Source organism: Balaenoptera borealis, assembly GCF_965194805.1.
Source record: "Balaenoptera borealis genome assembly, chromosome: X".
NCBI classification, from domain to species: Eukaryota; Metazoa; Chordata; class Mammalia; order Artiodactyla; family Balaenopteridae; genus Balaenoptera; species Balaenoptera borealis.
In genome coordinates, this window is record NC_138881.1 from 90,931,887 (window position 1) to 90,957,842 (window position 25,956).

A 25,956-nucleotide genomic window follows, 5' to 3' on the forward strand; every position below is an offset into this window, starting at 1 on the left:
TGTAAAAAATACAAACACATGGAGGCTAAACAATAAGCTACTAAATAGCCAAGAGATCACTGAAGAAATCAAAGAGGAAATTAAAAAATACCTAGAAACAAATGACAATGAAAACATGATGACACAAAACCTATGGGATGCAGCAAAAGCAATTCTAAGAGGGAAGTTTATAGCAATACAATCCTACCTCAAGAAACAAGAAACATCTCAAATAAACAACTTAACCTTACATCTAAAGCAATCAGAGAAAGAAGAACGAAAAAACCCCCAAAGTTAGCAGAAGGAAAGAAATCATAAAGATCAGCTCAGAAAAAAATGAAAAAGAAATGAAGGAAACAATAGCAAAGATCAATAAAACTAAAGCTGCTTCTCTGAGAAGATAAACAAAATTGATAAATCATTAGCCAGACTCATCAAGAAAAAAAGGGAGAAGACTCAAATCAGTAGAATTAGAAATGAAAAAGGAGAAGTAACAACCGACACTGCAGAAATACGAAGGACCATGACAGATTACTACAAGTAACTCTATGCCAATAAAATGGACAACCTGGAAGAAATGGACAAATTCTTAGAAAAGAACAACCTTCCGAAGCTGAACCAGGAAGAAATAGAAAATATAAACAGACCAACCACAAGCACTGAAATTGAGACTGTGATTAAAAATATTCCAACAAACAAAAGCCCAGGATCAGATGGCTTCATAGGCGAATTCTACCAAATATTTAGAGAAGAGCTAACACCTATCCTTCTCAAACTCTTCCAAAATACAGCAGAGGAAGGAACACTCCCAAACACATTCTACGAGGCTACCATCACCCTGATACCAAAACCAGACAAAGATGTCACAAAGAAAGAAAACTACAGGCCAATATCACTGATGAACACAGATGCCATAATCCTCAACAAAATACAAAATACAAAATAGCAAACAGAATCCAACAGCACATTAAAAGGATCATACACCATGATCAAGTGGGGTTTATCCCAGGAATGCAAGGATTCTTCAATATATGCAAGTCAATCAATGTGATACACCATATTAACAAATTGAAGGGTAAAAACCATATGATAATCTCTATAGATGCAGAAAAAACTTTCGACAAAATTCAACACCCATTCATGATAAAATCTCTCCAGAAAGTAGGCACAGAGGGAACTTACCTCAACATAATGAAGGCCATATATGACAAACCCACAGCCAACATTGTTCTCAGTGGTGAAAAACTGAAACCATTTCCACTAAGATCAGGAACAAGACAAGGTTGCCCACTCTCACCACTATTATTCAACACAGTTTTGGAAGTTTTAGAAGAAAAAGAAATAAAAGGAATGCAAATTGGAAAAGAAGAGGTAAAACTGTCACTGTTTGCAGATGACGTGATACTATATAGAGAGAATCCTAGAGCTGCTACCAGAAAACTACTAGAGCTAATCAATGAATTTGGTAAAGTAGCAGGATACAAAACTAATGCACAGAAATCTCTTGCATTCCTACACACTAATGATGAAAAATCTGAAAGAGAAATTAAGGAAACACTCCCATTTACCATTGCAACAAAAAGAATAAAATACCTAGGAATAAACCTACCTAAGGAGACAAAAGACCTGGATGCAGAAAACTATAAGACACTGATGAAAGAAATTAAAGATGATACAAACAGATGGAGAGATATACCATGTTCTTGGATTGGAAGAATCAATATTGTGAAAATGACTATACCACCCAAAGCAATCTACAGATTCAGTGCAATCCCTATCAAACTACCAATGGCATTTTTCACAGAACTAGAAGAAAAAATTTTACAATTTGTATGGAAACACAGAAGACCCCGAATAGCCAAAGCAATCTTGAGAAAGAAAAATGGAGCTGGAGGAATCAGACTCCTGGACTTCAGACTATACTACAAAGCTACAGTCATCAAGACAGTACGGTACTGGCACAGAAACAGAAATATAGATCAATGGGACAGGATAGAAAGCCCAGAGATAAACCCACGCACCTATGGTCACCTTATTTTTGATAAAGGAGGCAAGAATATACAATGGAGAAAAGACAGCCCCTTCAATAAGTGGTGTTGGGAAAACTGGACAACTACATGTAAAAGAATGAATTTAGAACACTTCCTCACACCATACACAAAAATAAACTGAAAATGACAGATGGCCAAGAAGCACATGAAAAGATGCTCAACATCACTAATTATTAGAGAAATGCAAATCAAAGCTACAATGAGGTACCACCTCACACCAGTTAGAATGGACATCATCAGAAAATCTACAAAACAACAAATGCTGGAGAGGGTGTGGAGAAAAGGGAACCCTCTTGCACTGTTGGTGGGAATGTAAATTGATACAGCCACTATGGGGAACAATACGGAGGTTCCTTAAAAAACTAAAAATAGAATTACCATATGATCCAGAAATCCCACTACTGGGCATATACCCAGAGAAAACCGTAATTCAAAAAGACACATGCACCCCAATGTTCATTGCAGCACTATTTACAATAGCCAGGTCATGGAAGCAACCTAAATGCCCAGTGAAAGATCAATGGATAAAGAAGTTGTGGTACATATATACAATGGAATGTTACTCAGCCATAAAAAGAAACGAAATTGAGTCATTTGTTGAGACGTGGATGGATCTAGACACTGTCATACAGATTGAAGTAAGTCAGAAAGAGAAAAACAAATATCATATATTGACGCATGTATGTAGAACCTAGAAAAATGGTACAGATGAACCGGTTTGCAGGGCAGAAGTTGAGACACAGATGTAGAGAACAAACGTATGGACACCAAGGGGGGAAAACCGCGGTGGGGTGGGGATGGTGGTGTGCTGAATTGGGCGATTGGGATTGACATGTATACACTGATGTGTATAAAATTGATGACTGATTAAAAAAATAAAAATAAAAAATAAACTTAAAATGGATTAAAGACCTAAATGTAAGGCCAGACACTATAAAACTGTTAGAGGAAAACAGGAAGAATACTCTTTGACATAAATCACAGCAAGATCCTTTTTGACCCACCCCCTAGAGAAATGGAAATATAAACAAATGGGACCTAATGAAACTTCAAAGCTTTTGCAGAGCAAAGGAAACCATAAACAAGATGAAAAGACAACCCTCAGAATGGGAGAAAATATTTGCAAATGAAACCACTGACAAAGGATTAATCTCCAAAATATACAAGCAGCTCATGCAGCTCAAAATCAAAAAAACAAACAACCCAACCCCAAAATGGGCAGAGGATCTAAACAGACATTTCTCCGAAGAAGATACACAGATTGCTAACAAACATATGAAAGGATGCTCAACATTACTAATCATTAGAGAAATGCAATTCAAAACTACAATGAGGTATCACCTCACACCAGTCAGAATAGCCATCATCAAAAAAATCTACAAACAATAAATGCTGGAGAGGGCGAGGAGAAAAGGGAACCCTCTTGCACTGTTCGTGGGAATGTAAATTGATACAGCCACTATGGAGAACAGTATAGAGGTTCCTTAAAAAACTAAAAATAGAACTACCATATGACCCAGCAATCCCACTACTGGGCATATACCTTGAGAAAACCATAATTTAAAAAGAGTCATGCACCCCAATATTCACTGCAGCACTATTTACAATAGCCAGGTAATGGAAACAACCTAAGTGTCCATCGACAGATGAATGGATAAAGAACATGTGGCACATATATGCAATGGAATATTACTCAGCCATAAAAAGAAATGAAATTGAGTTATTTGTAGTGAGGTGGATGGACCTAGAGTCTGTCATACAGAGTGAAGTAAGTCAGAAAGAGAAAAACAAATACCATATCCTAACACATATATATGGAATCTAAAAAAAAAATGGTTCTGATGAACTTAGGGGCAGGACAGGAATAAAGATGCAGACGTAGAGAATGGACTTGAGAACATGGGGAGGGGGAAGGGTAAGCTGGGACGAAGTGAGAGAGTGGCATGGACATATATACACTGCCAAATGTAAAATAGGTAGCTAGTGGGAAGCAGCTGCATAGCCCAGGGAGATCAGCTTGGTGCTTTGTGACCACCTAGAGGGGTAGGATAGGGAGGGTCAGAGGGAGATGCAAGAGGGAGGAGATATGGTGATATATGTATACATATAGCCGATTCACTTTGTTATACAGCAGAAACTAACACAACATTGTAAAGCAATTTTACTCCAATAAAGATGTTAAAAAAAAAAGTTGGTGATGACAAGACACTCTGCTTGTACATAGCACTACCCTTCACACAAAATTAATAAGAAATACATTTAAAGGAAAGGAATAAAAATAAAAGATGGTGAAGGTATCATGAGTTCTTGGAGGCAGGGGCAGGAGGGGGACAAGATAGTAGAATTATTGCATTTGAAGTCGTCCTCAGACAGTCATCCTGTTGAAATGTTACTGACTATTCAAGTCTCATTTCAAATTCTAGCTCTTCTAGGGAATCAACTAAAGATAGGTTTCTCTTTCTTTACTGCTCCCTACACATGCACTTTGAACCTTTTCGAGGCAGAAGTGCATGCCATTGACGTTTACACCTCCTACGCTGATTAACACAGCACTTGGCACATAGTAGGTGCTTTGTATTGAAAGTCACTACTCTCTGGTTTTGACTTGTATCTAAAATAACACTTTCCATTATACAGCACTTGAGTTTTCAAAATGCCTATGCATATTACCTTATTTGATTTCCACAATATCCTAGGATGAAGAGAATAACTAAAAACTCAAGAAGGTTCAGTGGCTTCCCAAAGGCCAAAACTAATGAAAATTGACACTAGGACTCATATCTTTAGACGCCCATCTAAGAGCGCTTTTTCTGTTACAGTGCATCTGTTTGTCAAATGCTGGGAAATTTTTAAATAAAAAGTACTATCTGGCACCACAGCATAACACTGTTTGTTGTCCCTTCAAACACTGAAGTGCTCAAAATAAGACAGGCCTATCTGAATCCCAACTGGGGAGATTTCATTGGTGAAATACTATCAGGCCACTTTATCTATGAGGTAGCCATAGAGCATGGGCCCCTAAACTGCATTATAGCAAGGCTTCAGTATATTTATAGTTTTTAGTCACTAACAGGAAGAAAATTGCTTTGGAGAAAAATCTGTATATCTCACAAACAATATAAATTCTGCTATTTGGGAGTGATTTAAATCATGTTACATATAATTCATCTGGGGAGACTCCAGTTTGAGGAAATTCACTTGGGCACAAAATGTACATAAGGAGGATTAGTGAGAAATCTAATTTTGCAGATGTATTGAGTGGATTTCAAATCTGGATTTACATGTAGAAAGGAAGTTTGGTAAGAGAAGCTCTGAGAATGTTAACCATCATGCACTCTTTCCTAACAGAAGCTGAAGTCTTGATCATTTTTAATCTCAGTATCCTAATCTAACCTACAAGAAATTCTTTAGAATTAAGGAACAATGGTGTGACAATAAATCTATTTTGTCTGTAAAGAGGAGCAGAGATGAGCAGGTAGCTCATTAAACAATGGAAAGAAATAAAATACCTTTCAGTTAACTGCAATGGGAAGAAGCAAGTAAGTACCTGTCTCTGTTGAGCTTAACAGACCTTTAAAGTGAGTCTTTGTGTTGTTGCCACATCTCTGACAGATCAAGAGCATTTGCCTCTCAAGTATCTAAAGTGGAACATTATACTCCAGAACATAAGAGATGACCTCATCGATCAACCAATGTCACCAAGATTTCCCAAAGAATTTCAGAAAAAGAAGAGGTAAAAGAAACCAGCTCAATCAGTAAATCAGATTCTATTCTAGAAGATGAACTAGGAAGAAGACACTTTGATTGGAATCCAAAGGCATCTTTTGGCATCTCGGCATTAGATACTCTTCAGATATGAGAGGGCTGAAAGTAATTAATAAAAAAAATTTTTTAAAGCATTTCTTATCTGGACCAAAGCTTCTTAAAAAATACAGCATGGTAACTATAGTTAATAATACTGTATTGCATATTTGAAAGTTGCTAAGAGAGTAGATCTTAAAAGTTCTCACTGCAAGAAAAACAATTTTTTTTTCTATCTGTGTAAGGTGATGGATGTTGACTAGGCTTATTGTGGTGATAGTTTGGCAATATATACAAATATTGAATCATGCTGTGCACCTGAAACTAATATAATGCTATATGTCAAATATACCTCAATTTTTTTAAAAAAGATAACAACATGCCCAGCCCTGAAAAATCTAATTTAAAAGAATCCCTCAAACAATAAATATTAACATTGGGTAAAAATGAAGTATGATTATGACATATCACAAAAAGCTGCTTCTCTAAAATGATCCTGAAGGCGTTTTATGCAAGTTAGTAGAGTCACGCTAGACGACTAAGTATGTTTTATGCCAAAAATAAATAAGGTGTTCACAGACCACTGCTAATAGAACTATATTGTAGAAATATCACAAAATTCCTTATGGCATTTTTAGTTACTCTGAAGATTCTTCTCCTTCTGCCATAAATAGCAGTCTAAATGTTGTGAGCAGCTATTAAATAATCATGGGGTTCTAACCCATAGGAGACTGCAATGATTATGGATGAAATAAATTTTAGTCATGAAGCTTTGGGACACTTCATGAAAGAAACAAATGCCATGAAAATACTCAAGGAACTTTCAAATAATGACTTGCATAAGATTTTCCACTGCCCATCCCTTTATTATGGTGTTTGATAAATATTAACAGACATGACAAGGTTTGGTATATGAAGAAACAAAAAACGCCTACCCTTCAGTCCTACCTCCCTCCTCTAAAAGAAGTAGCTCCATATATTTAAAATGAATAACAAATTGGCTCAGATTGACTGCCAACTCTGTCATAAGTGGTCCCAGCAGAGCTGGAGTTGCTGCAATTTCAATGACTGCCAACTGAGAAGACAGATGTGTGACTGCAGCGTTGCCATCAAGCCAACCTCGAAATAATGCCGTAAATTTGTATAAAGGGAAAGACAAGAGAGGGAACTAGTATTTGACTATAGTTACTATTAACTCAGCTATATTAATCATGAGGAAAAGAGGCATAGAAAATGTTAAAAAATGGATAAATATCAAATTTAAAAACTGGTCAATAGCAGTACATGTTCAGACACTCCCTTAATTCAATACTCTTAAACTTATCTCTTCCTAGTTTGGTTCCATCAGTCAGTTCTACATAGGTTAGAGGAAGAAAGGGGCCTGGTTCTCTGTTTACTCATAGATATTGAAAAGTTGATTGGACAGTGTAATATTTTAACATATATAAACCATAGTGTATGATTTTCAAATCACTTTTAAAGATAAGCTGATTTTTAAGTTAAGTACATAGCATAACAGTTATGTTTTATAGCAGAAAAAAATTTGTACTGTCAATAAAGATATCAAATCATAAAAATATTTCCCAGAAACCTTCCAAGATAGAGATTTTGGCTTTAAAATCATTTTTTTTAATGTCTGAAACATTTATATTAATATATTTCCATAGAAATAACCCAATGAAAGTTTAGTATTAGTTGTTTTGTTTGTTTGTTTTTTTATACTGCAGGTTCTTATTAGTCATCAGTTTTATACACATCAGTGTATACATGTCAACCCCAATCGCCCAATTCATCACACCACCATCCCCACCCCACTGCAGTTTTCCCCCCTTGGTGTCCATATGTCTGTTCTCTACATCTGTGTCTCAACTTCTGCCCTGCAAACTGGCTCATCTGTACCATTTTTCTAGGTTCCACATACATGCGTTAGTATACGATATTTCTTTTTCTCTTTCTGACTTACTTCACTCTGTATGACAGTCTCTAGATCCATCCACGTCTCTACAAATGACTCAATTTCATTCCTTTCTATGGCTGAGTAATATTCCACTGTATATATGCACCACAACTTCTTTATCCATTCATCTGTCGATGGGCATTTAGGTTGCTTCCATGACCTGGCTATTGTAAATAGTGCTGCAATGAACATTGGGGTGCATGTGTTTTTCTGAATTATGGTTTTCTCTGGGTATACGCCCAGTAGTGGGATTGCTGGATCATATGGTAATTCTATTTTTAGTTTTTTAAGGAACCTCCATATTGTTCCCCATAGTGGCTGTATCAATTTACATTCCCACCAACAGTGCAAGAGGGTTCCCTTTTCTCCACACCCTCTCCAGCATTTGTTTGTAGATTTTCTGATGATGCCCATTCTAACTGGTGTGAGGTGATACCTCATTGTAGTTTTGATTTGCATTTCTCTAATAATTAGTGATGTTGAGCATCTTTTCATGTGCTTCTTGGTCATCTGTATGTCTTCTTTGGAGAAATGTCTATTTAGGTCTTCTGCCCATTATTGGATTGGGTTGTTTGTTTCTTTAATAGTGAGCTGAGTGAGCTGTTTATATATTTTGGAGATTAATCCTTTGTCCGTTAATTCATTTGCAAATATTTTCTCCCATTCTGAGGGTTGCCTTTTCGTCTTGTTTATGGTTTCCTTTGCTGTGCAAAAGCTTTGAAGTTTCATTAGGTCCCATTTGTTTATTTTTGTTTTTATTTCCATTACTCTAGGAGGTGGATCAAAAAAGATCTTGCTGTGATTTATGTCAAAGAGTGTTCTTCCTATGTTTTCCTCTAAGAGTTTTATAGTGTCCGGTCTTACATTTAGCTCTCGAATCCATTTTGAGTTTATTTTTGTGTATGGTGTTAGGGAGTGTTCTAATTTCATTCTTTTACATGTAGCTGTCCAGTTTTCCCAGCACCACTTATTGAAGAGACTGTCTTTTCTCCATTGTATATCTTTGCCTCCTTTGTCATAGATTAGCTGACCATAGGTGCGTGGGTTTATCTCTGGGCTTTCTATCTTGTTCCACTGATCTATGTTTCTGTTTTTGTGCCAGTACCATATTGTCTTGATTACTGTAGCTTTGTAGTATAGTCTGAAGTCAGGGAGCCTGATTCCTCCAGCTCCGTTTTTTTCCCTCAAGACTGCTTTGGCTATTCTGGGTCTTTTGTGTCTCCATACAAATTTTAAGATGATTTGTTCTAGTTCCAAAAAAATGCCATTGGTAATTTGATAGGGATTGCATTGAATCTGTAGATTCCTTGGGTAGTATAGTCATTTTCACAATATTGATTCTTCCAATCCAAGAACATGGTATATCTCTCCATCTGTTGGTGTCATCTTTCTTTCATCAGTGTCTTATAGTTTTCTGAGTACAGGTCTTTTGTTTCCCTAGGTAGGTTTATTCCTAGGTATTTTATCCTTTTGTTGCAATGGTAAATGGGAGTGTTTCCTTAATTTCTCTTTTAGATTTTTCATCATTAGTGTATAGGAATGCAAGAGATTTCTGTGCATTAATTTTGTATCATGCAACTTTACCAAATTCATTGATTAGCTCTAGTGGTTTTCTAGGGGCATTTTCAGGATTCTCTATGTATAGTATCATGTCATCTGCAAACACTGGCACTTTTACTTCTTCTTTTCCAATTTGTATTCCTTTTATTTCTTTTTCTTTTCTGATTGCCGTGGCTAGGACTTCCAAAACTATGTTGAATAATAGTGGTGAGAGTGGACATCCTTGTCTCGTTCCTGATCTTAGAGGAAATGCTTCCAGTTTTTCACCATTGAGAATGATGTTTGCTATGGGTTTGTCGTATATGGCCTTTATTATGTTGGGGTAGGTTCCCTCTATGCCCACTTTCTGGAGAGTTTTTATCATAAATGGGTGTTGAATTTTGTCAAAAGCTTTTTCTGCATCTATTGAGATGATCATATGGCTTTTATTCTTCAATTTGTTAATATGGTGTATCACATTGATTGATTTGCATATATTGAAGAATCCTTGCATCCCTGGGATAAATCCCACTTGATCGTGGTGTATGATACGTTTAATGTGTTGTTGGATTCTGTTTGCTAGTATTTTGTTGAGGATTTTTGCAACTGTGTTCATCAGTGATATTGGTCTGTAATTTTTTTTTGTACTATCTTTGCCTGGTTTTGGTATCAGGGTGATGGTGGCCTCATAGAATGAGTTTGGGAGTGTTCCTTCCTCTGCAATTTTTTGGAAGAGTTTGAGAAGGATGGGTGTTAGCTCTTCTCTAAATGTTTGATAGAATTCACCTGTGAAGCCATCTGGACCTGGACTTTTGTTTGTTGGAAGACTTTTAATCACAGTTTCAATTTCATTACTTGTGATTGGTCTGTTCATATTTTCTGTTTCTTCCTGGTTCAGTCTTGGAAGGTTATACCTTTTTAAGAATTTGTCCATTTCTTCCAGGTTGTCCATTTTATTGGCATAAAGTTGCTTGTAGTAGTCTCTTAGGATGCTTTGTATTTCTGCGGTGTCTGTTGTAACTTCTCCTTTTTCATTTCTGATTTTATTGATTTGAGTCCTCTCCCTCTTTTTCTTGATGAGTCTGGCTAATGGCTTATCAATTTTGTTTATCTTCTCAAAGAACCAGCTTTTAGTTTTATTGATCTTTGCTATTGTTTTCTTTGTTTCTATTTCATTTATTTCCGCTCTGATCTTTATGATTTCTTTCCTTCTGCTAACTTTGGGTTTTGTGTGTTCTTCTTTCCCTAGTTTCTTTAGGTGTAAGGTTAGATTGTTTACTTGAGATTTTTCTTGTTTCTTTAGGTAGGCTTGCATAGCTATAAACTTCCCTCTTAGAACTGCTTTTGCTGCATTCCATAGGTTTTGGGTCGTCGTGTTTTCATTGTCATTTGTCTCTAGGTATTTTTTGATTTCCTCTTTGGTTTCTTCAGTGTTCTCTTGGTTATTTAGTAACGTATTGTTTAGTCTCCATGTGTTTGTGTTTTTTACGTTTTTTCCCCTGTAATTCATTTCTAATCTCATAGCGTTGTGGTCAGAAAAGATGCTTGATATGATTTCAATTTTCTTAAATTTACTGAGGCTTGATTTGTGACCCAAGATGTGATCTATCCTGGAGAATGTTCCGTGCACACTTGAGAAGAACGTGTAATCTGCTGTTTTTGGATGGAATGTCCTATAAATATCAATTAAACTTATCTGGTCTATTGTGTCATTTAAAGCTTCTGTTTCCTTATTTATTTTCATTTTGGATGATCTCTCCATTGGTGTAAGTGAGGTGTTAAAGTCCCCCACTATTATTGTGTTACTGTCGATTTCCTCTTTTATAGCTGTTAGCAGTTGCCTTATGTATTGAGGTGTTCCTATGTTGGGTGCATATATATTTATAATTGTTATTTCTTCTTCTTGGTTTGATCCCTTGATCATTATGTAGTGTCCTTCCTTGTCTCTTGTAACATTCTTTATTTTAAAGTCTATTTTATCTGATATGAGTATAGCTACTCCAGCTTTCTTTTGATTTCCATTTGCATGGAATATCTTTTTCCATCCCCTCACTTTCAGTCTGTATGTGTCCCTAGGTCTTAAGTGGGTCTCTTGTAGACAGCATATAGATGGGTCTTGTTTTTGTATCCATTCAGCAAGCCTGTGTCTTTTGGTTGGAGCATTTAATCCATTCACGTTTAAGGTAATTATCGATATGTATGTTCCTATGACCATTTTCTTAATTGTTTTGGGTTTGTTTTTGTAGGTCCTTTTCTTCTCTTGTGTTTCCCACTTAGAGAAGTTCCTTTAGCATTTGTTGTAGAGCTGGTTGGGTGGTGCTGAATTCTCTTAGCTTTTGCTTGTCTGTAAAGCTTTTGATTTCTCCATCAAATCTGAATGAGATCCTTGCCGGGTAGAGTAATCTTGGTTGTAGGTTCTTCCCTTTCATCACTTTAAGTATATCATGCCACTCCCTTCTGGCTTGCAGAGTTTCTGCTGAGAAATCAGCTGTTAACCTTATGGGAGTTCCCTTGTATGTTATTTGTCGTTTTTCCCTTGCTGCTTTCAATAATTTTTCTTTGTCTTTAATTTTTGCCACTTTGATTACTATGTGTCTCGGCGTGTTTCTCCTTGGCTTTATCCTGTATGGGACTCGCTGCGCTTCCTGGACTTGGGTGGCTATTTCCTTTCCCATGTTAGGGAAGTTTTCGACTAGAATCTCTTCCAATATTTTCTCTGGTCCTCTCTCTCTCTCTTCTCCTTCTGGGACCCCTATAATGTGAATGTTGTTGCGTTTAATGTTGTCCCAGAGGTCTCTTAGGCTGTCTTCTTTTCTTTTCATTCTTTTTTCTTTAGTCTGTTCTGCAGCAGTGAATTCCACCATTCTGTCTTCCAGGTCACTTATCCGTTCTTCTGCCTCAGTTATTCTGCTATTGATTCCTTCTAGTGTAATTTTCATTTCAGTTATTGTATTGTTCATCTCTGTTTGTTTGTTCTTTAATTCTTCTAGGTCTTTGTTAAACATTTCTTGCATCTTCTCGATCTTTGCCTCCATTCTTATTCCAAGGTCCTGGATCATCTTCACTATCATTTTTCTGAATTCTTTTTCTGGAAGGTTGCCTATCTCCACTTCATTTAGTTGTTTTTCTGGGGTTTTATCTTGTTCCTTCATCTGGTATATAGCCTTCTGCCTTTTCATCTTGTCTGTCTATCTGTGAATGTGGTTTTTGTTCCACAGGCTGCAGGATTATAGTTTTTCTTGCTTCTGCTGTCTGCCCTCTGGTGGTAGAGGCTATCTAAGAGGCTTGATGGGAGGCTCTGGTGGTGGGTAGAGCTCTAAAATCATTTTTATTTAAAACAAACCTTACTGTTAGAGATTTCTCTTTAATTAAAAAAATTACATTATTTCTATTGTTAAAATAACACATGTATTAGTTTTTTTATAACTATTATTTGGATGTGAATAAAGAGACTCATTGAGAAGTTTAACCTTAAAACTTCTCAGTCCACAGACCATTTCAGCAGACATGACCCCTTAATTATTAAAAAGTAAAAGAAACCAACAACAAAAAAACCCTTCTCTTAGCATAGTTAAATCCTGCCACTCTCCATTCCTTGATCATGTCTTTTCCTGATATGAAAAGGAAAGGTTCCTTGTGGGAACAGCAAAAAAGGAGCCCACAGTATCAAGAATCACCAGGCTTTTTTCCATTATCGTGGCTTCCCTGTCTCATTTGGGAACCTGTATGAGCTCTCATGCCCCTCCAGCTCAACTCAAATTTTAGCAGAAAAGTAACTCCAAGTAATCATTACTCTCCATTGTCTTACCCTTTTTACCCTGTGTTGACTGAAACTTTACCCAGACACCTAGAACTTACATCCTACTCAAGTACTACCATTATCATACTTTGAAAACCCATGTCCTCTATTGTTAGGTAAATGATTAAGATTTGTTTTTACATCCAGTGATGCCTACATTAGAATTGTTTTAAGAGCATACCAGCAGAAAGAATACTGTTCTGATAATTAGGAAATTTAGATTCTGGTCCTAGCTCTGCCACTAATTAACTGTGTGTTCTTAGGGAAGTCATTTAACCTCTCTGAACCACAGTTTCTTCATTTATATAATAAAGTAAGTTCTTTGTAGCACTAACAACCTTAATTTTATTAGTAGGAAAACACTGGCTGAGAGCCTTGAGATTTCATTTATGACAAAGAGGATCTCAGCCAAGAGAAAAAAAAATCACTATAATCTTTCTTTACCTAATTACATTTTGACATCCCCCCAACTCTATCGAAGAAGCATTGCTCATTGTAGGAAAATATGCAACAGAGAGGAATACAACTGAGTCAAACTTTGTATGATCTCATTCCTCAGTGTTTTCTAGCCACTGACATTCTCCCACATCTCAGCTGTTCTTAACAACTTCTCTAGGTAAGTGGTTTTCAATGATAATCTATGCGGAACTGCTTTCTCTAGACTCATTTAATAGCTACCTTTTGAACCATATGACCCTTCTTGTCCTTCTCCCCACCCTGCCCCTCCTATATACAGTAAACTCTGACAACCAGTTCTGCTGCTGTCATTTACTGACCACCAACCATGGGCCAGGCACTGCTCAAGGAAAGTTCAATTTTCCTTCCTTTAATTCTTACGAAAGCCCTAAAAGGTAAATATTAGCCCTCATTTTTAAAATAAGGATACAGACTCAGAGAGATTAAGTAACAATTAAGGTCACACAACTATTAAGTAGTAATACCTTGACTTGAATCCATATCTGTCTGACTCAGAAACCTCTCCCCCTCAGGTAATTAATACTAAAGCAATATAGAACTTAATCTCCCTCTGATGATTCAAAACACAGTTTAGAAAGGAATAGAACACAGGAAAGAAAGAAGTAAAGATGGATGATGATGATATAGGTATGTTTGGAAGGGAAAGAAGCAGAAGAAGTTCGTGGTTGATGACCTCTATTAATGTAGAGAATGAGGAATCTATAAAGCCAAACAAGATTTGTATTATTTTCATACTACATCTTTAAAAGTAGTAACTCTGATTGGCTAACTAGCCCTCATTTGTCTCAATTACTGAGGTCTCAATATATTCCATATTTAGGCAAAAGTCTATAAAAATCACTTCCCACCAATTTTTATTTTAAATCTATTAAAAAGTTGAGAGAATAGTAAAAGTCACAAACTTATATACCCTTTTCCTGGATTAACCCACTGTTACCATTTTGCCACAAATCGCTCCATCTTTTTCTCTTCACAAATGATTTTGGTTGAACCACTTGAAACAGAACTAGAGATATGACACTTCTCTAAATAACGTAGCATGCAGCTTCTAAGAATAAAAATATTTTCCTACATAACCACAGTAAGACATATAAGGAGATAAAAAATTCCTTAATATTTAATGTGTAGTCCAAATTCAATTTCCCCAATTGTTTTAAATAATGTCTTCTTGGCTTTAATCCAGTATCTAATCAAAGTTAACATGGTAGACTTGATTGTTATATTTCTTTTAATCTACAAAATCCCCTTAATTTTTTGTTTTGAATTTTTTGGTTTCCCATGACTGATTTTTCAAGAGTCCAAGCCAATTATCTTTCAGAATGTCTCACGCATAGACTGATTATTTTCTTGTGACTTGATTCAGTTAAACATTTTTGGTAAGAACACTACATTATCTTCCAGAATGTCTCACACATAGAATGTCTGATTATTTTCTTAATATTAGACTCAGGTTAAACATTTTTAAAAAGAATACTACATATGGGATATTGTGCACTTCTCATGTCAGATCAAGAGGCAAACAAGGGCTTCCCTGGTGGCGCAGTGGTTGAGAGTCTGCCTGCCAATGCAGGGGACATGGGTTCGAGCCCTGGTCTGGGAAGATCCCACATGCCACGGAGCAACTGGGCCCGTGAGCCACAACTACTGAGCCTGCACGTCTGGATCCTGTGCTCCGCAACAGGAGAGGCCATGATAGTAAGAGGCCCGCTCACCGCGATGAAGAGTGGCCCCCGCTTGCCGCAACTGGAGAAAGCCCTCGCGCGGAAACGAAGACCCAGCACAGCCAAGAATAAATAAATAAATAAATAAATAAATAAATAAATAAATAAAAATTTAAAAAAAAAGAGGCAAACAATGTCATTATCCCACTATTGGTGATATTAAATTTGATCACTTGATTGAAGTGGTACTTGTCAGCACTGTTGCAAAGGTACATTTGCTCCTTTGTAATTTTTAAGTAATGTGTAGAGTAATATTTTTGAGACTATGCACATATCCTGTTCCCCAACAATCTTAAATTCAATGGTTTTAGCATCCCTTGATGACCCTTGCCTGAATCATTCAGTCATTGAGCTGGGGCTACAACATGGCGGCTTTCTCATTAAATTGTACAATTAAAATGAGTGTATATAAATTAAATTGAAATGAGGTATATAAATTATACCTAAATAAAATTTTAAAAATAATTCAGTAATTTGCAATTGATATTTGGTTCATTTCCTGCTAGTATATTTTTTCTGCCAAGAAATGACTGACAGTTGAAACATTTTATAAATGAGGCCGAGTACTCAAGATCAGGGAAAGCTTAATAAATGTATTCTGTTGAAAGTGTTTTTAATGGTGGTTCTCTAATCCTATCATTCTTTCTATAATTATTAGCTGCCATGCTTCTATAAAAACTTTTCCCTGTACCTTCCATTTCTCTCTCTCTCTTTTTTTTTTTTTTTTTTGGAGTATCACTGTGGACTCATGAGTTTTTTCTCCCTCAATGTGTTATAATCCATCACTGTCATTATTCTTTTTGTTGTTGAAACCTGATTTGGCCAGTAGAAGCCCACTAAAGCACAATCTTGTATCCTGATATAATCTCATAAGTCGTTGAACAATCTTTGTTTTCTGGCGTGAAAAGTGCCAAACTCACCCTGTACTTTCCCTGCCTGAGACCTGAGATCAGATATTTCTCCAAGGTTCCTTTTAATCGTAATGGTATTTAGAAACCAAGATCTAGGTGTTAGATGTGCTCACTGCTATCAGGGTGTGTCATTGCTTCTTGGCCCCTTCCATGTACAGAAAAAGGAAATAGGAATTCATACTGATGTTTGCAATTCAAATTTATAATAAAAATATGAAAGGAAGAAAAATATATCTCTTTTATCTTTCAATGAAAATCTTGGTTTCTATTATCAATATACTCGTGCATTTGCTTTCTACTATAATATATATAATGGTAGTAATATTATTATACCACATGCATATATAATACATAGTATAATTCTGAAACTAATGATAAACTTATTAAGATAGCTTAAGATTTCTTTGCAGTTCTTTTTATCATTAAGACTACATCCTAGCAAGGATGCATCATCAAGAACACTATGTACAAAAGTTATCTGAGCTGCATGTTTATGTTATAGATTAGTTACACAGGTTTATTTGTTTTCATTTTGTATTCAATTTTAGCATTTGTCTTTCTTTCCATTATTTTTGGCTTAATTTAAATTTTTGAGTATTTAAACTTTTATATGGTCCAGAAGTCAAAATTATATAAAAAGGTATACTCACAGAAGTACTGTTTCTATCCCTATCTCCTCCACCTCATTCCTAAACATCCCTTATTTTCATCAGTTTCTAGTTTATCCTTCCTGTGTTTCATTTTATAAAAATAAGCAATTACAGTTCTTCAGAATTAATATAGACATACCATGTGTTAAATAATACCCCTACAACTGAGCTCTTATTTGAGTGTGGTCATGGTGCACAAAACCTGACTTGTATCACATTTTCTACTTACAGATAACTTGGGGTACAAATAAACTCCCACCTGAAGTCTGATTAATCCATTGTAGAGAGTCCATATGAGCATTCAGAATTTTGCAGATCTGCTGGAGCTAAAAACACACACAAGATTTTTAGATTATGATTATTCTGATATGGTAAATAAAAAATAAACATAAAAAATTGAAATTAGGAAGTTATTTTCATTTCTTCTGGTAAGAAATTGACTGAGAATGTGCTAAATATTAATTGCATGGTTTTTTTGCTATTTTATATCTGTAATGTTCATTACATCTATATATTAGTTCAATCTATTTTGTAACTGTCAAGAATTCCTACAATTCAATAAAAAACTGACTTCTATAGTACAAAAATAAGTAAAGAACATTAAGAGACATTTGACAGGACAAGAAATTCATATAATATTTTTCAAAATATTACCTTCTGTCAACAAAATCAACATTTTTATTGAGGTATAACTGACATATGTAACATTATATTAGTTTCAGGTATATTCAGTAATGATTTGATATTGGTATATATTGTGAAATGATCACTACATCAAGTCTAGTTAACATCCACCATACAGTTACAAAAAAAATTTTTTGTGTGTGATGAGGACTTTTCCAATCTATTCTTTTATCAATTTTCAAATATATAATACAGTATTATTATTAACTATAGCCACCATGACTTATTTATTTTATAACTAGAAGTTTGTACTTTTTGACCCCCTTCAGCCATTTTGCCCACCACCTACCTCCAGCCGCTGGCAACCACCATTCTGTTCTGTGTATCTATGAGCTTGGTTTAGTTTTAGATTTTGTTCTCAAATTCCATATATAAGTGAGATCATATGGTATTTGTCTTTCTCTATCTGACTTATTTTACTTTGCATAATGCCCTCAAGGTCCATCCATGTTGTCACAAGTGGCAAGATTTCCAAACAGCAATTTTTAATAAATGGTAATACTCAGTTGTCAAGTGTGTGGGGGAAACACGTACATTCATATACAGCCTATGGTAATATAAATTGACCCAGCCCTTCAAAATGTAAATTTTTGCAATATATACCAAAGTCTTAAAACATCTGTACCTTTTAATTCAGTATATTCTACTTCTAGAAATCTATCCAGAGGAAATAATGAAACCTAAACATACAACTGGTCATTACAGGTTAATTTCACAATGGTAAAAATTTGAAACAATAGCTCCATCAATAAAAAATGATTAAATATATTATGGTAAAGTCATCTCTAATGAAATATTATAGAATCATTAAAACCATATTTTCAAAGAATGGTTAAAATTTTGGGAGAATACTATGAAAGAATATTAAATGAAGACAGAATCCAAAACTTTATATAGGTATGTTTCCGAAGCTATTTAAAAGAAAATAAGTATTTTTACCAGCATTGTAAAAATACTTGGAAGAAATACACTAATATATTAGCATAGTACTGGTAACACAGGTGTTTTACTTTTCTTTACAGATTTCCATATTTCCCAAGCTTAATACATGGAATAAGCATATGCATTAACTTTGTAACAAAAGTACTAAACCTTTTAAAAATGTTAGAACACTTTTGACAAATATTCTGGCAAAGTCCAGGATAATACTGAAAACAAGAAGAAATGAAAATGTTACCACACTTAAACAGTATGTAATAAAAACAGCAAATTTAGTGTATCTTAATATAACAAACAGAAATATAATTTGTAGTAGGAACAATGAATTTTTATAAAAATATGTGGCTGATATCATATACCATAATATGAACCTGCTTAATAAAAATTTTAGAAATTAGGTGGTCTTTCCTATCTCCCCTCAAAAATGGTGAAAATAAACAGGTAAGTCTCATCATCGTGAATACTGTTGAACATACTTGCTACTTTTCTACCCTGGTGTATGGCCCACAGTAACAAAGCTCTGTTGATCTGGTTACACTTAATTATCTACAAGAATATTAATGTTCAACAAATGTTTTCTCTGCTTCCTGTCCAATGATTTATGCTATCTGAGAAGAGAGATGAATTGTTGCTGATCTCTTGCTTCTTTTGTCCTGCTATCAAGAAGCAATTATCCTTTAATTCACTCATCTTAAACATCTCAGTCACCCTTGCCAGTAAAAACAAAAACAAAAGACTCAAATCATTTACTCCCCACTACTAAAATAAAATAAAACAATCCAAGGCTAAGCAGAGAAAAAGGATAAGGATGGGATTACAGTCTCCCTTTACTTGCTCTGTTCAGAACACTCATTTTATATTAATTCAACACAGAGAGATTAGACATCAGCTCTGCTTCATGTCTAAGTCTGCATGTATTTATCTATGCATCAAAGTTCTATGACAACAAAACAATTTTGAATTTTAGAATCGCAATGGTGATCTAATCTTTCACTAAAAAGAAAACCTATATTGTCAACTCCTGCATCTGCGTGAACACAGGAAGATGGTAGCATGTATAATCCCAGACTAATTTATATTTGTAATTATTCAATTTTAGATTCACCCAAAGTAGGGAATGGCATAATTTTTATAGCTGGAGGAGACTTCAAGATCATTTAGTCCACCCTTGACATTCTGCAAAAGGAGCCAAGACCCAAGGAGATTAAGTGACTTGAATAAAATTCTAGTGCTTGCTCAACTATACCATGCTCTCTTTCTAATTAAAAAAGCTAGTAATATGTACATAGATAAAGAACTGTCTATGTATAATTGACAAAGAGCTCACTAAAGAATAATTACTACTTACAGATAGGTCATTCATCCTCGCTATCCAGCTCCTGGCTCCACTCCTAATTATAATCAACTGATAGAAAGTACAATGGAAGCTCCCACAATGGGAGATTCCTCTTACCGTCACTGCCATGGGGTGGGAGAGGGGAAAAGGAGGACTCCATTTAGCAGCTAAGACAATAGGGAAAGGTTGAGGAAATAAGCTCTTTAATTAGAGTATAGAAAAAGGAAAATAAACCAGTCCTTCCTTACCTCCAAATTAACTCAAAAATCTCAACTCTCTAATTGGAGCCTCGGCTGTATTTTCTCATGTTACAATAAAGTTACATTATGAGTTAACTAGGATTCCACAAGGCAGGTGGAAACCTAATAAGCATACTTAACAAATATCTATGGAAAAATATATTTTTAAGTCTCGTAGTTGACTTATCAAACTTTTGAGATATATCCTAATTATAAGTTAAGGATTGCCTGGATATACCTAACAGACTCAAACATGTATATACATACATATATATGTATATATACACACACTTACAGTTATGTGAATATATAGATTAATATGTAAAAGGAAGAATAAACTAGCTAACGAGTAAGTGAACAGAAAAATAAGAACAAGGACATACTTATAGGAAGAACAAAGAAAAAACCCTGAAAATTTTGGGAGAACAGTAATTTTTTTTACCCTCCTGGGAATAACCACAAAAAATTCACAACCTTTTCTGCTCCTAAATATTTCCTGCCCCACTAACTACACCCAAAAGCTCCATATCTCTGGAGGCAGGTAAGGAGCACTACAGTGGACAGGAGAAGGTAACTAGCTAAAGAAACCACAGAATGCTAATTTCATACTAAATTCTGGTTGCCTAAATAGATAAAGCAGTTAACACACCGGGTCAGTAGTGTCAGCAGGACTTCCAAATGTATTCAGGTACTCAGTAATGTCCTTGAGATCTTGGGCCATTTGTTTCAGCTGAGCATCTACATCTTCTGCTAACTTGTAACTGAAAAGGAAGGTAAAATAAAGGGATTAACCGAAATGTTTTCTCCACTATGCACTGTTACTGACATACAAAGAATGATACCGTCAACTGGATTTGCCCCAGTTCCCCTACCTTCTCATTTTAATGGATGTAGCATTCATGACCATATTCTAAAAAGACTCCATAGGTGAAGGCTTTTACCCATCTTGTCATTTTTACAGTCACCTATTTACCCTCTTTTTAGGTATCAGAATAAACCCATAGGTCACTTAGATATGTGAGAAGTTATTTGGTGTTTAGCAATAGTTAGTGAATGCTGAGATGTCTTCAACAATTTTGAATACATAAATTTTCAAAGTAAAACCTTATACAAATATACTCCATCATCCAACAAAAGATATTTTAAGAAATGAGATTCACAATAATCAAAGGCAGGTAAATCTGCTAAGTTCACAACAAATTGATTAGTTGGCTAAATTCTCAAGATTTCCACCCCAACTATTTGTGCGCACACACACACACACACACACACACACACACACACTCTCTCTCTTAACCTAGTCAATGAATATGTTTATAAGAATTAAAGTGACCAGAGGATTTTTCAATCTTAACTTCTATAAATATTAAATAATTCAATTAGATTTATTGATAACCATCTACTGCTTTTCTGTTCCAAAGTACTTATAGGTAATTGGTTGCCTAGATTGTTGAAGATTCTAGTGCAGAGTCCAACACAATGTAAATCTGACTACCTAAAAGCAACTGGAAAGAACCTAATGTTTCAATTATTTCTTCAACCTACAGTTAGGATCTCATGGCTGAAAATGTAAATCTATGTTTCCAAAAAAAATGATAGAATGCATAGAATAGTCAATGCAAAGGAAAGAAAGATTCACAAAGGCTGAAATACAAAAGCAGAAACAGAACTAGGGTCCATGCAGATTAGCTGTACTTACCACATTTTATGCACCTACAAAAAAGCTAATTTGCAAGGTTTTAAAAAATAAGCTCAGTCTTGACCCACTAATAAGCCATTGATAAAATGAGTCAGGTTTAATCTCAATCTAGTTTATGTAGCCATTCATATAAGTTCTCCTAACAGCATTTTATAATTTGGCCTGATTAACAAATCTCAGTTCCAAAGAGATAAAGTTACTGTGGGAACATTGGCAATATATTGACCAAAGGTAAAGACTGAATCACACACAAATAAAATATATCCAGCCCAAGACATTGATGAAATCATTCAATGTTTAAAAGCCATGCAGTTTGCCCCCCAGATTAACAAATTGCCTTTAAAATAGGAAATGGATTTATCACTGAAGCAACTGAAGGAACATTAGGTTTAAAAGAGTCAGTATAAATAGGAGATCATAAATATTCCACAGTATCATGACACCACATATATAGAATTGGTATTTCTGATTTAAAAACAAATTTGACAAATATAAAAACTTTATATAAGTGGTCATGTATAAGCTTCAGATTAATAACAGTGTACAAACTGCTATAAAACAAAATTGCCAGAATGATTACTTCATTTTCAAGCATCCTGAAAAGATAAACAGAAAATAGTCGAATAAGGTGATAAATGGCAACTACCAGAACTTGCACTTTTCTACCAATTTTTTTATTCCCTGCCTTTCAATACTATTTTTTCCGTTTTTTGGTAGCTAAGTCCTGCCCCATTCCTCAATCTTTATTCAGTTGCTTACGTCTTCTCACGCTCCTCATCTGTATGCTGCAGATAAACAGACCCACTCTGGTCCTTTACAGACTCCTCTGAAAGGGTCAAGAGATCTTCTAGTTCTTTCTGCTGTGACAGGATAAAATCCAATTCTTGTTCCAGCCTGAAAAAAAAAGTCAATAGAAGGGCTGACGAAAGGAATTTGGAGTGACAAAATAAATGTCAATAAACTATAACAAGGAAAAACAACTGGACAAAGAAACAGATCTTTAATCTTTCAACCTAGGGAATCTAAGATTCTACCTTTTCTGATACAGTTTCACCTTTTGCACTTCTCCATGTAAAGCAATAATCTATAAAGGAAAATAAGAATACAATAGTGTAAATATTTGAATTTACATTGTAATTTTAAAGCAGTATTTTTTTTTCTCACATACACTTCAAGTATGAAAGAGTTCCTAATTCAGGGCACTTATTACCTAAAGAAAATATTTTTAAGTTTATCACCAATATTGGAAGGAAAAATTAACCACTAAACACAGGTCTATTCTCCTGTGTTCATTTGAAAATACTTGTACAATGCAGGTAGATTAATGAGAATATCTTCTTACCTTCTCACCATTCTCAATACATGTATAGTCCCAAGCATTGAGCTGGGAGGCCTGGTGAAGAAAGCATTTCTCTTGATCCTCTAACTCAAGGCTCCATTTGTTTATCAGACCATCCAGCTGACCATATGTCATCACAGGAGTTATGATTTCACTAAAAAAAAGGATACAGTATGATCATATGATCATACTTTCAAAAGTATGATCAGATTTTTTTATACTTTAGTACAACATATGAGGACTTAGAGAAGAAAACAGCACATGAGGAGTTTCTCAGACCTGCTCGCCAACAAAACCACCGTAACTGGTAAAGATTATTTTAAAAACAACCATTCAAACTCTCTGGAAATTATCTTAGGGGAATACAGCAAATAAAGATTTATTAAGATATCTACTAAATTTCCATAAGAACAGCTAAAGTCTGTGCCACAACCTGCTCCTTTCCTTCTCCCTCAACTCAGCATGATGTAAGCTCCATTCTGCATTTATGCGGCCAAAGACACGGGATTCCCTCTCCCCTCAGCTCTTAGTCAAAGTGATCCATTCCCCATCTAAGCAGTATCCATGACAGAGTAGGCAGCTGATCTTCCACCCTCCACTGGGCAGAACTAAGGGGAACTCTGATTCCCCTACCAGGTGGTATCAAATAGGCTGAACAGGTACCTTATTTTCCATCAAGGGACTGGTGGAACCAGGCAATGCTCTGATTCCCTGCTGGGGCAGTGTCAGGAGGGCTGGGTGGAGAGGTGATCATCAATTCCCAGCCCAGCAGAGGCAGGCAGTGTTCAAATTCCCCCACCAGGGTATTGTTGGCGAGGTCCAGTGATAAGCTGAACCTAAATCCCCACCCAGCAGCAACAAGACTTAATAAGGAAGAGTGAGACAGTGTTAGTTACCATGAGGCTTCACCCCTTGTCTTCAGTGTCAGTGGTGGGCAATGGAGACCTGAACCTGTGTACCCACCTGGCATCATTGAGACTGAACAAGGTAATGCAACTCGGGCTAATAAGGACTCCACCTCCCACCACCCCTATGTCAGCAAGGCTAAGTGGAGAGCTTAACCTCTATACCCACTGGAAAAATCAAGACTGACTGAGGCAGGGCAAAGCAGGGCCAGCACTCTGTGCCCCTTCTCCCAGAGCCTATGTCAGTGGGACCCAGTAGTGAGCTAAGCTTCCATACCAACCCACCACCAATGAGGCTGAATGAAGTGATATGAGGCAGAGTAGTTGACATCTTGCTTCCCCCTTCCTCCTGTGTCAGTGGGGCCCAATAGGAAGCTGAAATTCTGCAGCAACTAAGCAATATGAGTTAGCCCCCCGCTTCCTCTTGTTCTGGGAGCCCTGGGGCCCAGATGGGAGTTGAGCTTATAACCCCACTAAAGGCAATGAAGTAGTACAATGCAATGCCCCCACTTTCATGGGGAATGAGTCAGCAGGGCAGAGGGGGAACTGAACTTCCACACCTTTCATCTGCACTGAGGCAGTGTGAGTCACTGCACCACTTTGGCTGAGGTGGTGTGGGCAGGGTCCAGTGGGAAGCTGAACATACAAACGTACCCAACTCTTGCACTACACCTTAACAAAAGGATTCCCTAATTAACAAAGATTTAAATAGGACCAAGATCTCCTAACATAATAGATAAAATGTACAGGATACAATCGAAAATTACCCATCATATCAAGAACCAGGAAAATGACAACTCAAAAGAGAAGAAAACAACCTAGAGATCCCAACGTTGAGAGGTATCGGATGTTGGAATTATCTGAAAAGAATTTTAAAGCAACCATCAAAAAAATGTTCCAACAAGCAATTATGAAGTCTGGGGAAGCAAATGAAAAAAAAGAAAATCTCAGCAAAGAAATAGAAGTTATGAAAAACAATCAGATGGAAATTAAAGAACTGAAAAATAACTGAAATAAATGCTCACTTGAAGGGTTTGATACTAGAGTGGAGATGACAGAGAATAGAATCAGTGAACTTGAGGCTAAATTAATAGAACTTACAGAACAGCAGAGAGAAAATAGAGACAAAAAGTGAAAAAAAATCTCAAGGAACTGGAGGATGGTAATAAGAGGTAACATACTTATCATCAGAGAATTATACAAAGAGAAAAAAAGACAGAATGAGATTTAAAAAGTATTCTGAAAAAATAAAGGTTGAAGAATTCCCAAAGTTGTCAAAAGATATAAACCTAAAGACTCAAGAAGCTGAGCAAACCCCAAAGAGAATAATTCAAAGAAATCTACACTAAGACACATAATACTTAAATTTCTGAGAACTAAAAATAAAGAAAAAAATCTTGAAAGCAGCCAGAGAGAAACAACACATCACTTAAAATGGAACCCTAATTCGAATGACAGCAGATTTCTCATCTTAAACCATAGAGGCTAAAAGCAAGTGTCACAACATTTTTCAAGTACTGAAGAAAAAAACTGTTGACCACAACTGCTATATCTGGTGAAAATGTCCTTGAGAAATGAAGGGAATATAAAGATATTTTTATGCAAAGTAAACTAAAGAGAATTTGTTGCTGTCAAACCTACCCTTGAAGATTGGCTAAACAGAAAGGAACTGAAAACAGAAGAAGGCATGGAATTTCATAAAGGAAAGAAGAACAGCTAAATGGATGGAAAAGGGTAAATATAATAGGCTATTCTACCCCTCGTGAGTTTCGTAAATCATATTTGATGGTTGAAGCAAAAAGTATAACACCATGGAATGTGGTGTTCAAAGTACATAGAGGAAATACCTGAGACAATTATACTTAAAAGGTAAGAAGCATAAAGGGAACTAAATGGAAGTAAGGTTTCTACACTTTACCCAAAGTGGTAA

The 25,956-nt window shown here is 35.7% G+C and overlaps 1 protein-coding gene across 1 annotated transcript in view; it reads right to left on the bottom strand.

Annotated features, from left to right (window-relative positions):
- The window catches only part of LOC309620156 (nuclear pore glycoprotein p62-like), a gene marked incomplete at its 5' end in the record, with an annotated part of 78,548 nt that overhangs the window by 8,665 nt on the left and 43,927 nt on the right, over window positions 1-25,956 (bottom strand). The window contains 5 exons of the mRNA XM_082376220.1: window positions 17,145-17,211; window positions 20,733-20,844; window positions 22,542-22,676; window positions 22,817-22,866; window positions 23,125-23,275. Of these exons, the coding sequence (XP_082232346.1) occupies window positions 17,145-17,211; window positions 20,733-20,844; window positions 22,542-22,676; window positions 22,817-22,866; window positions 23,125-23,275 (515 nt within the window). The remainder of the gene's footprint in view (window positions 1-17,144; window positions 17,212-20,732; window positions 20,845-22,541; window positions 22,677-22,816; window positions 22,867-23,124; window positions 23,276-25,956) is intronic.